Source organism: Staurois parvus, unplaced genomic scaffold (genome assembly GCF_062004578.1).
Source record: "Staurois parvus isolate SC_StPar_1 unplaced genomic scaffold, SC_StPar_1.0 ptg000154l, whole genome shotgun sequence".
NCBI classification, from domain to species: Eukaryota; Metazoa; Chordata; class Amphibia; order Anura; family Ranidae; genus Staurois; species Staurois parvus.
In genome coordinates, this window is record NW_028317950.1 from 17,081,238 (window position 1) to 17,094,189 (window position 12,952).

Sequence of the window (12,952 nt, forward strand, 5' to 3'; positions counted from 1 at the left end):
CTGAATCGAGCAGTGGGGTTGTGATGAAGGGCTTGGACTTTGGGGATTATATTAGGTTCCAATCCTATGTGCAGAAGAGTTGCTTTAAGAAACTCAGAGAAAAGTGATACCTTTAATCTAACACGAGAACCCCCTTGTTTCTGTGTCCCCGATACCCCTTTTTTCTCCTTCAATTTTTTTCTCCTTCTTGTCCCCCCTCCCATCCCTTATTTTTCACGCTACGTTTTGCATTTCCTAGTCTGTTGTCCCCCAGACCTCTCTACCCCTTTGCCTGTCCTTCCCTTGCTTTTCTTGTAGTTTCTAATTTGGTAAGAGTTGTTTGGGACCTCGGGTGAGGAGTATCTTGGATATGGCGGAAAAGAGACTGACACCTAGTATATTGCAACTTCCTCCTTTCCCACAGTAGATGTTACTGGAAACAACATACTTTTTATTGTTAGAAAAATCTTTAATAAGAATAGAAGAAAAAAATGTGACACTCTACTTTAAGTAAAATACATAAGGCATTAAATGCTATACGCCAAAATTTCATCACGCCCTTTCAAGTCAGCAAACTAGTAGACACTTACCATCAGTGTTCGAAAGCTTCCTAAGATGAACAGGCTGAATTTGGCTCTTGTAATTGTCACATTTAAACGTTGTCTACTGGCCAAAAATCTGTAAATGGAGCAGATTACACAAGGTAAAGTATAATATTTGTTGTAAGAGTTACTATGAAATTACACAGAAATGCTGACATGTTTTTCAACCGTACGGTGACTACAGTAGATATATATGCGGCCCCACTGGACTGGGCTGTCTTCTGTGGGGCCGCAAACATACGTATCTGTGTTTGTGCTGGGAGCGTACTGAACAGCTCCCAGCACAGAGTCCCGAGTCCCGTACGAACAATCTGATTGGCTGTCACAGTGATCAGTCACTGTGATATACACCCGTTTCTCTCTCTGTGAATGGAGAGGAAAGAAACATTGTATCTCTCTCTCCTTGCAGATAAATCAAACAGCTGTGTGTAAAAATAACTAAAAATAAAAGAAAAAATAACTAGATCAAGGTCTGATCTAGGTCAGTGCCAGGGTTAGTGTTTGGGTCAAGTGAGGGTCAAAAGGTCATGGTCAGTATATTTTGGGAAGGATTTACATTGTTTTTTGAATTAGTATCAGTGTGTTTTAGGTAGGATAAACAAAACAAACAAAATGTGCAGTTTCCAGGCTGTACTACAGGTATATACAACATACACTTAAGTGGTATTGCTGCGATTGTCAGGAGCAAGATAATTTATTTTGGGTTGTTCTTTGGTGGTAGGTTATGGTAGTAAGAAGAAATATACAGCTACAATAAAATTATGTTTTTTACTATTTTGGGCCAGTTTTCCTTTGATGATAAAAAAAATAAATAAATAGGTATAATCCACCTGGATACACAAAGTATTTGTGATATGTACTGTTTTATTAACACATGTCAAAAGTTGCAAAATTGTGCTTACGTATTACCATTTGTTTAACACTTAGGCCCAAAGGGGTTACATTTCTTTTTCTCTCCTACAGTATATTACTAATTAAAAGGTAGATGTAGACTAACGGGGACAATTAAATGGTTACAACATAGTCCATTATATGTAAAAGAACAGTATATTCACAGTATATTCACAGGCTACATTCAGTGAGTGTATGTGAAAGAAAATAATTTACTAACCCAATACAGCCTTGGATTGAATTGGCTCGTACACATGTGACAATTATACAATCTTTTTGTCGACCTTGGAAACCATCAACCGTGTCCACTTCACCTGGCCTAGGACAAAGCAAGATCACAAGGTAAATATCTGCATCCAGAATTCAAATTTAGGATACTACATAATCTAAAATTGGCCCTATCCATATTAGAGATGCATAAACCAGGTAAGGCACAAAACACTGCTACATTATTGGAGAGTTTTACAAGATTACAGTCCCAACTCCAGACAAAACATTTTTTTTTTTTTTTAGCTGTGGCCAGAGCGAGCAAGGAATATAAACTCTCAAATTTTACTGCATCACCATTCATGAAATGGGGTTATCATCAGTCTGAATGCCATGCCAGTTGCTCTTTTGACAGGTGTTGAACAGAAAGTGAGATATTTCCCCATTTCCTGTTTATTTGGTGTGTTAGACAGTATAGGAAATGGGGAAATCCATGTGGGGAAACAGACTGCATTAAAAACACATCTTCTAGCAGTTTGGGGGCAGAGATTAGAACCTCTATCAGGAGTTCATTATCTGTGTGGCCATAAAACAGATTTTTACCCACTTCCTATCTAGTTGGCAGGTGGAAAACAGAACAGGAAAAGAAATCTATCAGGCCAATGACAGCATTTAAAACCTAATATAAGTTCTACTCTTGTTCTTTAACCTTCATTACCAGTGCATATATCAGTTTCTAGTGCTGAAATACTTTGACAATTGCTATACAACCCTGTACACAATGAATTCCATATCAGTATTATTTAGACAGATCGCTTTCTTTTGCTGGTATTTAATATCACTGACTGTTCTTTCCCCAAATATTAGTAAAGATTAAAAACATTTTGAAAAGAAACTAAATTTCCCTTCCATTTTGTTAAAATAAAATGCCAGGACAGATATGTTTTTTTGCCCAATTTTTTTTTATAGATGAAACACACCAGTATTGAGATGGCTAAAAATTAGAGCGGATTATTGGTGTACTAGTTATTATACAGGATTTACAGTGAAGGAAATAAGTATTTGATCCCCTGCTGATTTTGAATGTTTTTCCACTCACAAAGAAATGATCAGTCTAAAAATCGAATGGTAGGTGTATTGTAACACTGAGACAGAATAGCAAACATTCAAAATCAGCAGGGGATCAAATACTTATTTCCTTCCCAGTATATAGCACCAACAGTTTGTGCAGAGCTTTACAACATGAAGGTAGACATAACAGTTACAATACAATTTGGTACAAGAGGAAACAGAGGGCCCTATTCGTTAGAGCTTACAATCTAGGAGGAAGGGTTGAGTGATACAAAAGGTAATAGCTGTGGGGGGATGAGCTAATGGAGGAAAAAAAAGGCAGTTTACTAGTTAGAAGCAGGATAGGCTTCTTTAAAGAGAATGGTTTTCAGGGATCGTCTAAGGTGGATAGATTAGGAGATAGTCAGACAGATTGGTGTAGGGAGTTCCATAGGATGGGAGAAGCTTGGGAAAATTCCTGGAGACGGGCATGGGAGGAGGTGACACGGGAACTAGAGAGCAGAAGGTCTTGGGAGGATCGAAGAGAGTGGTCTGGTAGATATTTTGGGACCAGATTAGTGATGTAGCTGGGGGAAGAGTTGTGGATGGCTTTGTAAGTTGTTAGTATTTTTAATTTTATTTGTTGGAGTGGAAGCCAGTGGAGGGATTGTCAGAGAGGGGGTAGCAGACACTGAACAGTTGGTAAGGTGGATGAGCCTGGTAGCAGTATTCATGGTGGACTGGAGGGGGGATAGCCTATGTAAAGGTAAGCCAATGAGGAGGGGAGTTGCAATAGTCAAGGCGAGAGTTAACCAGGGAGTGAATAAGCAGCTTTGTGGTATCATTGGTTAAAAAGGGGTGGAGGAAATATGAGCTCAGTTTTGGATAGATTGCGTTTCAGGAAGCGGTGTGACATCCAGTCTAATATGTCTGTTAGAAAATAGATGATACGTGGGGAAACTGATGGGGTGAGTTGAGGAGTAGAAAGATAGATTGGTATAGTCCATACAGGTCATACAAAGAGGGAGGAGGTGGTGAAGAGGTTAATGAACAGTTCATATACATTGGAGATGAATAGGTTAATGTTGCTGTACTGATAACTCTATGACTAAAGCAATCCCAAGATACAGGGATCAGCTCACTACACAGTATCTCTGAACTAAGCCATCGAAGGACAACTTAATTTATAGGCATTATTGCACCTCAAAAACATACAGTCAGGTCCATAAATATTGGGACATGGACACAATTCTAACATTCTTGGCTCTATACACAACCACAATGGATTTGAAATGAAACAAACAAGATGTGCTTTAACTGCAGACTGTCAGCTTTAATTTGAGGGTATTTACATCCAAATCAGGTGAACGGTGTAGGAATTACAACAATTTGCATATGTGCCTCCTACTTGTTAAGGGACCAAAAGTAATGGGACAGAATAATAATCATAAATCAAACTTTCACTTTTTAATACTTGGTTGCAAATCCTTTGCAGTCAATTACAGCCTGAAGTCTGGAACGCATAGACATCACCAGACGCTGGGTTTCATCCCTGGTGATGCTCTGCCAGGCCTCTACTGCAACTGTCTTCAGTTCCTGCTTGTTCTTGGGGCATTTTCCCTTCAGTTTTGTCTTCAGCAAGTGAAATGCATGCTCAATCGGATTCAGGTCAGGTGATTGACTTGGCCATTGCATAACATTCCACTTCTTTCCCTTAAAAAACTCTTTGGTTGCTTTTGCAGTATGCTTTGGGTCATTGTCCATCTGCACTGTGAAGCGACATCCAATGAGTTCTGAAGCATTTGGCTGAATATGAGCAGATATTCCCGAAACACTTCAGAATTAATCCTGCTGCTATTGTCAGCAGTCACATCATCAATAAATACAAGAGAACCAGTTCCATTGGCAGCCATACATGCCCACGCCATGACACTACCACCACCATGCTTCACTGATGAGGTGGTATGCTTAGGATCATGAGCAGTTCCTTTCCTTCTCCATACTCTTCTCTTCCCATCACTCTGGTGCAAGTTGATGTTGGTCTCATCTGTCCATAGGATGTTGTTCCAGAACTGTGAAGGCTTTTTTAGATGTCGTTTGGCAAACTCTAATCTGGCCTTCCTGTTTTTGAGGCTCACCAATGGTTTACATCTTGTGGTGAACCCTCTGTATTCACTCTGGTGAAGTCTTCTCTTGATTGTTGACTTTGACACACATACACCTACCTCCTGGAGAGTGTTCTTGATCTGGCCAACTGTTGTGAAGGGTGTTTTCTTCACCAGGGAAAGAATTCTTCGGTCATCCACCACAGTTGTTTTCCGTGGTCTTCTGGGTCTTTTGGTGTTGGTGAGCTCACCGGTGCGTTCCTTCTTTTTAAGAATGTTCCAAATAGTTGTTTTGGCCACGCCTAATGTTTTTGCTATCTCTCTGATGGGCTGGTTTTGTTTTTTCAGCCTAATGATGGCTTGCTTCACTGATAGTAACAGCTCTTTGGATCTCATCTTGAGAGTTGACAGCAACAGATTCCAAATCAAATAGCACACTTGAAATGAACTCTGGACCTTTTATCTGCTCATTGTAATTGGGATAATGAGGGAATAACACACACCTGGCCATGGAACAGCTGAGAAGCCAATTGTCCCATTAATTTTGGTCCCTTAACAAGTGGGAGGCACATATGCAAACTGTTGTAATTCCTACACCGTTCACCTGATTTGGATGTAAATGCCCTCAAATTAAAGCCGACAGTCTGCAGTTAAAGCACATCTTGTTTGTTTCATTTCAAATCCATTATGGTGGTGTATAGAGCCAAAAATGTTAGAAATGTGTCCATGTCCCAATATTTATGGACCTGACTGTATATCAACTGCTGAACCTAGTATAGACACCAGATCAAAAGTAGTTACTATTAGTGTGACTCAAGAGGCTTAAATTAAAAAATATGTTAATTTTTAATAATTCAAATTCCATAAAAATTCAAAAATCAGCTTAAAAAAGAACAAACCCAATACCCTTCAATACTCGGTTAAAACTGACAACACTGTTGTTGTTGAATTAGTATGTAATTTGATTTAACCTCCCTAGCGGTCTGATTATGTTCATATTTCTGTGCTCAAAGCGGTACATTTTTTTGCATGGAAATATATATTTTTTTTATTGTAGGCCTGTAATTTTTAGGAATAACTCACTGAAATCTGTCCGAACAAGAGTCTGGTAAACATCCCAGATATGTTACAATTTGAAACATGAAATCATATATTATAATTTAATAAATAATAAAAAATAATATAATAATAAATTTATTTCAATAATATAATCAACCAAAAACACTGAAATTTCAAATATAGCGCCAAGTTCGCACATCACTGAGCAAAGTCGCAAAATCGTAATCAGTATCTGATGACGAATTTCCCCACGAATCATCACTCAATTCTGCAAGTAGTTCTAATTTACTATCGCTGTTCTCTAGCTGGTCTAAAACCGCTTTTGATGTAAAGGGACGCTTTTTGGACACCATGGACATTTCTCAGTTTCCAGGCAGAAAGAACGGTAAAAATGCAGGCAGGGCACAGGGCAAAGCACTAGGGACAAAATGTATGTGAAATGGTTTGATACAGTAATGTTTTACTATGTGATTTTAGTGTATTGAGTGAATGTCACAATATGTAATTTTCAAATTTCCCGCCGTTCCGTCCCCCGTACGTCCCGACGCTCGCAAGGGACGGAACCCAGATGACAGATGTCGGCATCCGCCGGATTACATTACAGGGGACACTACAGGGGGGACATCGCGGGAGCGCAGGACAAGGTAAGTGACCGAGGGATCCCGGAGCAGCGCCACATGGTAAGCCCGAGTGTAGCTCGGGGTTACTGCTTTTGGTGCTGAAACTTTACCCCAAGCTACACTCGGGAATACCGCCAGGGGGGTTAACCACTTGATGAATGCAATACGTATATATAAAAGTTGAGGTTGTCAATTGGCTTACCATGGTTTTGGCTGAAGATATCAGCCATAATTCCGCTATTTTTTATTTCAGCAGATGGCCAGCTTTCTCTTGAAAAGTGGTCCTAGTGGCTCTTTAGTGACTGGATTGCTTTCTGTAGTGGAGGGAGGAGATGTCACCCCCTCCCACTGCTCAACGGCGTTTCTTGGGCTGTTAAAACTGGCACACGAGAAACTATCCGATGCTGCGGTTGGCTGAAGATGGAGGCGATGAGAAATAATGCTCTCTGATTGCCTCTATGGTCATGGAGAACCAGAGCAACGTCATGATGTCACTTTTGGTTCGTAACAGATGTAAACAATTTTTTTTCTCTTTTAAAGCAAAAGATTCCAAAAAAAGTTTTTTTTTTTTTAAAGCTTTTGCTTTTAGAGATAAAGGAGATATTTTTAGGTCTTTTTGACCCCAGATCTCTCCTTAAAGAGGACCTGTCATGGTTATTTCTATTACAAGGTGTAATAATTATGCGCAATAGAGACATGGAAGCTGTATGTGACAGCCATCTTGTTAAGGTCTCAGCCATTTTGTTTTTCATGAACAATCATCTTTCTCCCCTCCTCCACATGAAAATGGAATTTGTGGCTATAAGTTGTAACCAACTTCAAAAGAGCCTCTTATCTTAAATAAAACACAAATAGAGGCCAGCTCCAGAGCTGTAAACTGCTAATTAGTCTTGGCAGGATGTCTATTTTGCAAAGACACTTTCCTCTGCCCTGTCGTAAAACAATAACTCAGTCAGCCATCACACATGACCTTTTAGGCCATTAGAGCTTAGGAATGCAGAGCATGCAATAAAAAGTCTATTCCACATAGAACCATTTCACATACAGTTCATAGCATCCAACAGGAACTGGGCACATTAACATTAGGTATATATTTGAATTGGGCATTTCATGCCGAGCCAAACAAGGACCTACATGACTATGTTAGCACATAGGAAAGGGAAGAAAGCAGTCTCTTCCCTCCTGGGTGACAAAGGTACGCTGCGTTTGGTATCCCTGCGTTTGAAATATAATTCTGAATATTAATCTGCCAGTTGCTAGAATACCATCTGCACATACTGGAAGTTAATATTAGTATGAAATTGTAGTTGGGACTTGGTCATAAACTTGGTGACCTCCTAGAACCCATCCCCTAAACTGGATGATTGGTCAGTTGTTCTCAGGCGACACCCCTTTAATATCATAGAAAAAAAGACTGACAGGCCTGGTGAAGGGGAGCTCTCATTTAACATCAATCGAGAAACATCTTAACAGACTTGAGAGCCAATGCAACATCTTTGCAAGTATTCTACCTTCTTAACTCATTTCTTTTACTTCTCTGTTGCTTTATTGTTCTCTTTATTTCTTTGTAACATCTTTTTCTGTAAATATTTTCATTGCACCATTTTGACCTTTTTAGTAATAAACACTACTTTCAAAAGTGTTGAAACGGTCTCTAAAGCTTTTATTGCAAACTAAAGAATTCCAGTCTCTTGAAAAGTGCTACTGTATGTAATAATCCTCTGAATATACCTGTGTGGTGACAGTGTGTGTTGCAAACGCTTATGCTAATATCATAGTGTTATTGCTAGGATTTGTGAGTTTTCTTTTTCTCTGTAAAAAGGAATTGGTGGAAGTGTGAAGGGTTAATTGCGTATTTAACCTAACCCAGTGGCAATCGCTCTCAGGCTGCTGGCACATAGACTGTGGTCCCACAAGCTGGAAAATCTTTGTGCAGGGCGCAGCGGAGAGTGGCATTGTTAAGAAAGTGACAGCGGGGTGCGAGATTTGCTGGTCTTTGGTCACAAATTGGTGAGAAGGGCAAGGGTCGGATGCCACATTCCGTAACACAAGGGATGCTTACATTCCTTGTAATAGGAATAAAAGTGATTAAATTGCATTTAAAAAAAAAACGCTGTGCAAAAACCATGTGATATAAAAAACTGCAACGATCGCCATTTCATTTTTAAGAGGCCCTTGCTAAAAAAAAATATATATATATATATATATATATATATATATACACACATATATATATATATATATACACACAGTGGGGATCGAAAGTTTGGGCACCACAGCTAAAAATTTGTATTAATGTGCATAAAGAAGCCAAGGAAAGATGGAAAAATCTCCAAAAGGCATCATATTATAGATTAGACATTCTTATAATATGTCAACAAAAGTTAGATTTTATTTCCATCATTTACACTTTCAAAATAACAGAAAACAAAAAAATGGCGTCTGCAAAAGTTTGGGCACCCTGCAGAGTTAATATCTTGTACTGCCCCCTTTGGCAAGTATCACAGCTTGTAAACGCTTTTTGTAGCCAGCCAAGAGTCTTTCAATTCTTGTTTGAGGTATCTTTGCCCATTCTTCCTTACAAAAGTCTTCCAGTTCTTTGAGATTTCTGGGCTGTCTGTCACGCACTGCTCTTTTAAGGTCTATCCATAGCTTTTCAATTATGTTGAGGTCAGGAGATTGTGAAGGCCATGGCAAAACCTTCAGTTTACGCCTCTTGAAGTAGTCCCCCCTGGATTTCGAGGTGTGTTTAAGATCATTATCCATTTGTAGAAGCCATCCTCTCTTTAACTTCAGCTTTTTCACAGATGGCATCAAGTTACCATCCAAAATTTGCTGAAATTTTATTGAATCCATTTTTCCTTCTACTCGTGAGATGTTCCCTGTGCCACTGGCTGCAACACAACCCCAAAGCATGATTAACCCCATGCTTAACAGTTGGACAGAGGTTCTTTTCATTCAATTCTGTGCCCCTTCTTCTCCAAACGTACCTTTGCTCATTCCGGCCAAAAAGTTCAATTTTAACCTCATCGGTCCACAGAACATGTTTCCAAAATGCATCAGGCTTGTCTATATGTTCATTTGCAAAGTTCAAACGATGATTTTTGTGGTGAGGACGTAGAAGAGGTTTTCTTCTGATGACTCTTCCATGAAGGCCATATTTGTACAAGTATCTCTTTATAGCGGAATAGTGTACCACAACTCCAGTGTCTGCCAGATCTTTCTGGAGGGATCGTGCAGTCAAACGTGGGTTTTGAATTGTTTTTCTCACAATCCTGCGAGCTGTTCTGTCTGATATTTTTCTTGGTCTTCCAGATCTTGCTTTAACTTCCACTGTTCCTGATGACTGCCATTACTTAATTACATTCCGAACAGAGGATATTGACATCTGAAAACGCTTTGCTATCTTCTTATAGCCTTCTCCAGCTTTGTGAGCGTCAACTATTTTCAGTTTCAGTTTTCTAGACAACTGCTTAGAAGAACCCATGGTGCTGATTGTTGGGGCAAGGTCAGATGAGTCTGGGCATTTAAAACCTTTGAGACTGACATAACCTGGTCTTCCCAGACGATGATTGAGAACAATCCATGACACTGGCAGGTCTCAGCTTTGCAAAGGGGGCAGTGCATGCTATAAATTCTGCAGGGTGCCCAAACTTTTGCAGACGCCATTTTTTTGTTTTCTGTTATTTTGAAAGTGTAAATGATGGAAATAAAATCTAACTTTTGTTGACATATTATAAGAATGTCTAATCTGTAATTTGATGCCTTTTGGAGATTTTTCCATCTTTCCTTGGCTTCTTTATGCACAAATTTTTAGCTGGGGTGCCCAAACTTTCGATCCCCACTGTGTATATATATATATATATATATATATATATATATATATTTGCATGTTAAAAGTAATATTCTAGCAAAAAATACAGATTTAAACTAAAGAAAAACTAAACAAAAACGTGCCAGAAAATGCTTGGTCTTCAAGTGGATAATAAAAATTGTCAATATGTATAATTTTGTTTTTTAAATTTAAGCCATTTGAGACACTAATAGCAACTGTTTTTGACCTGGTATCTACACTAGATCCAGCAATTGGTATTCCCAGTGTTGGTCAAATTTAGATTTTAGGAAGGCCAGAATGCAAGGCACAGAGTAATCTTTGGTACCATGGTAGATCTTTCTGGAAGTGGCTTTCCTCGCTTTTAGCAATGTGGAAATGACAGTCGGAGAACCTCTGTCTCCTCAAGACCTGGGTTTCAACAGTCATGCTATTAAAGCCAATGACTGAGAAGCAGGATGGAAGTGAGGACCTTGATACAGCAGATATGTCCTGTTTGGAAGAGGCCTAGAAGTCCAAGTATGGCTGCGTGCAAGGTTCTTGTGGGCCAATATAGCGCAATAGGAATCACCAGTATCTTCTCTATTTTGCGAATCAAGCGAGGCTGAATTGACACTGGAGGAAAGGAAAAAAGTAGCTATGCGGAGTCCAGGGAATTATCAGAGCATCCAATGTCAGTGCTAGAGGACCTTTGGTCCTGGCCAGAAACAGGAATAACTTGCTCAACAGAACCTGGAGGCCAGGAAATCCACATCCATACCTGACATATCAGGTTAAAGATGTCAGAATGAAGGGCCCATTCCCCTTGGTCCAGGTGGTGACGACTGAGGTATCTGCCTCCCAAGTGTCCACTTCTGGATTGTGGACAGCAGAGATCACTGGACAGTATTTCTCTGCCAATGAGATGATAAAACTTGGTTCCTTTAAGACTGCATGACTCCTTATACCCCCTGGTGATTGATTGAGGCTACAGCTGTAATCTGATTGCACCTTGATCAGATGTCCCTGAGAGAGGGTGGTCCAATGTAGAGCCATGTTTATCGCTTTGAGTTTGGAGATGTAGATGGAGAGCTTGGCTTCACTGGGTGACCATGTTCCATGAACTGAGAAACTGGAATGCTCCTTCCCAGCCTGGGAGGCTGGTTATCATCATCTTCCATTGTTGTGGTAGAAATTACTTTTTCCATTGTCAAGGTTGGATTGACAATCTACCCAGCTAGGGAGTTCCCTGCTCGGCTGGACAGAAGTATAATGAGGTCAAGAGTGGGAGTATGTTTGTTCCATGCCAATCAGATGTTGTGTTGGAGAGCTGCAGAACTCTTAATGAATCTCACAGAGGGATGTCTTTTGATCTTGAGGTCTGAGCAGGAGACATAAGAGAGACCAGTTTGTTTTCTGGAGGACCAAGCATGACATCTTATACAGACCGGATTTTTTTTTTCCTGGAAGGAAGACTGTTGCTTGGACTGCCCAAGCATGCCAGAAGGTAAGGTTGGAGAGCATATTTTTCCAGAGTTGATTACACAGCCAGAAATACGTGGCTGAAGTGCCTGAATAGCCCTGTGGACGCTGTTGGCAGTTGGAACAGAAGTCCTTCAAAATAAAGTTGTCTAGATACCCTGTGACCTTAATGCCTGAGTTCTTACAAGGGCAAGCAGGGGTGCAAGTACCTTGTTTGTTTCCTATTACAAAACACAAAGTGCTGATGAGGTAGGTAAATAGGAATATCCAGAAAAGAACCCTGAATGTCAACAAATCCTTGGCATTCCCCTCATCTCAGAGAGGCAATAATCAGTCTTGCAGAATCCATGTGAAAATTTTGAATTTGAAGGTAATTGTTTAGAAATACTCAGCTTTCCTTCTCATTACGCTATTATGGGTACTGAATTTCTGAACAAACATTTTAAGTGCATCTCATTGTACCTATATGCATGCATGTTCTTTGTTGTCATTCAACAATGGAGTATACATCATTGTTGTATTGTGCTTGATGTTAAATGACATACTTTTTTTATTTGTACCTACTGGGTGATTGTATGTATTATATATACCTAATACAAACTTATTCCTAAAGCAGTTTGGATATTTGTGTCCTTACTCCATACATTAAAAAATTCTGGGACTTGTATAGCACCCTGTAGCTAATTGTATGTGTTGCACCAAGTGCTAAGGTGATCCAGTGCTCAAGCTATATTACAGGGCATCCCCACAATGTGAGGTCTATGGCGTTGTTGCACCTACCCAGATGCACTGCTTTTTATTGCTGTATTGAAGACGTTGAAGACTTAAACAATCCAAAGTAAAATAACAAACTAAGTGTAGTTTCTCTGTAAACAGATGATGTCCATCACCTTAGTACACTGCAAAAGCAGAGTGGGGTAAGGATATAGGGGGCACCCAGGGAGCATATCCTCAAAAGCTTTTCCAATGTCCAGCCTATAAACCCAGGGTCTATGAATATCAAGATTGTGCCCTGAACGATTAAGAGGATTATATTTCATAATCATTTGTTATAAAAAAAAACAAAAACATAGGGAGAAATTCTATGTATTGAAAGAGAGCACGAGAGTGTAGATTTTGGTTTTCTTCTATTTACGCATGGAAAGT

At 39.6% G+C, this 12,952-nt stretch overlaps 1 protein-coding gene across 1 annotated transcript in view; it reads right to left on the minus strand.

Annotated features, from left to right (window-relative positions):
* SETX (senataxin) overlaps positions 1-12,952 on the minus strand; it is a 256,689-nt gene that overhangs the window by 12,333 nt on the left and 231,404 nt on the right. The window contains exons 23-24 of the mRNA XM_089675124.1: positions 1,693-1,791; positions 570-657 (exon numbers count right to left, since the gene is read on the minus strand). Of these exons, the coding sequence (XP_089531250.1) occupies positions 570-657; positions 1,693-1,791 (187 nt within the window). The remainder of the gene's footprint in view (positions 1-569; positions 658-1,692; positions 1,792-12,952) is intronic.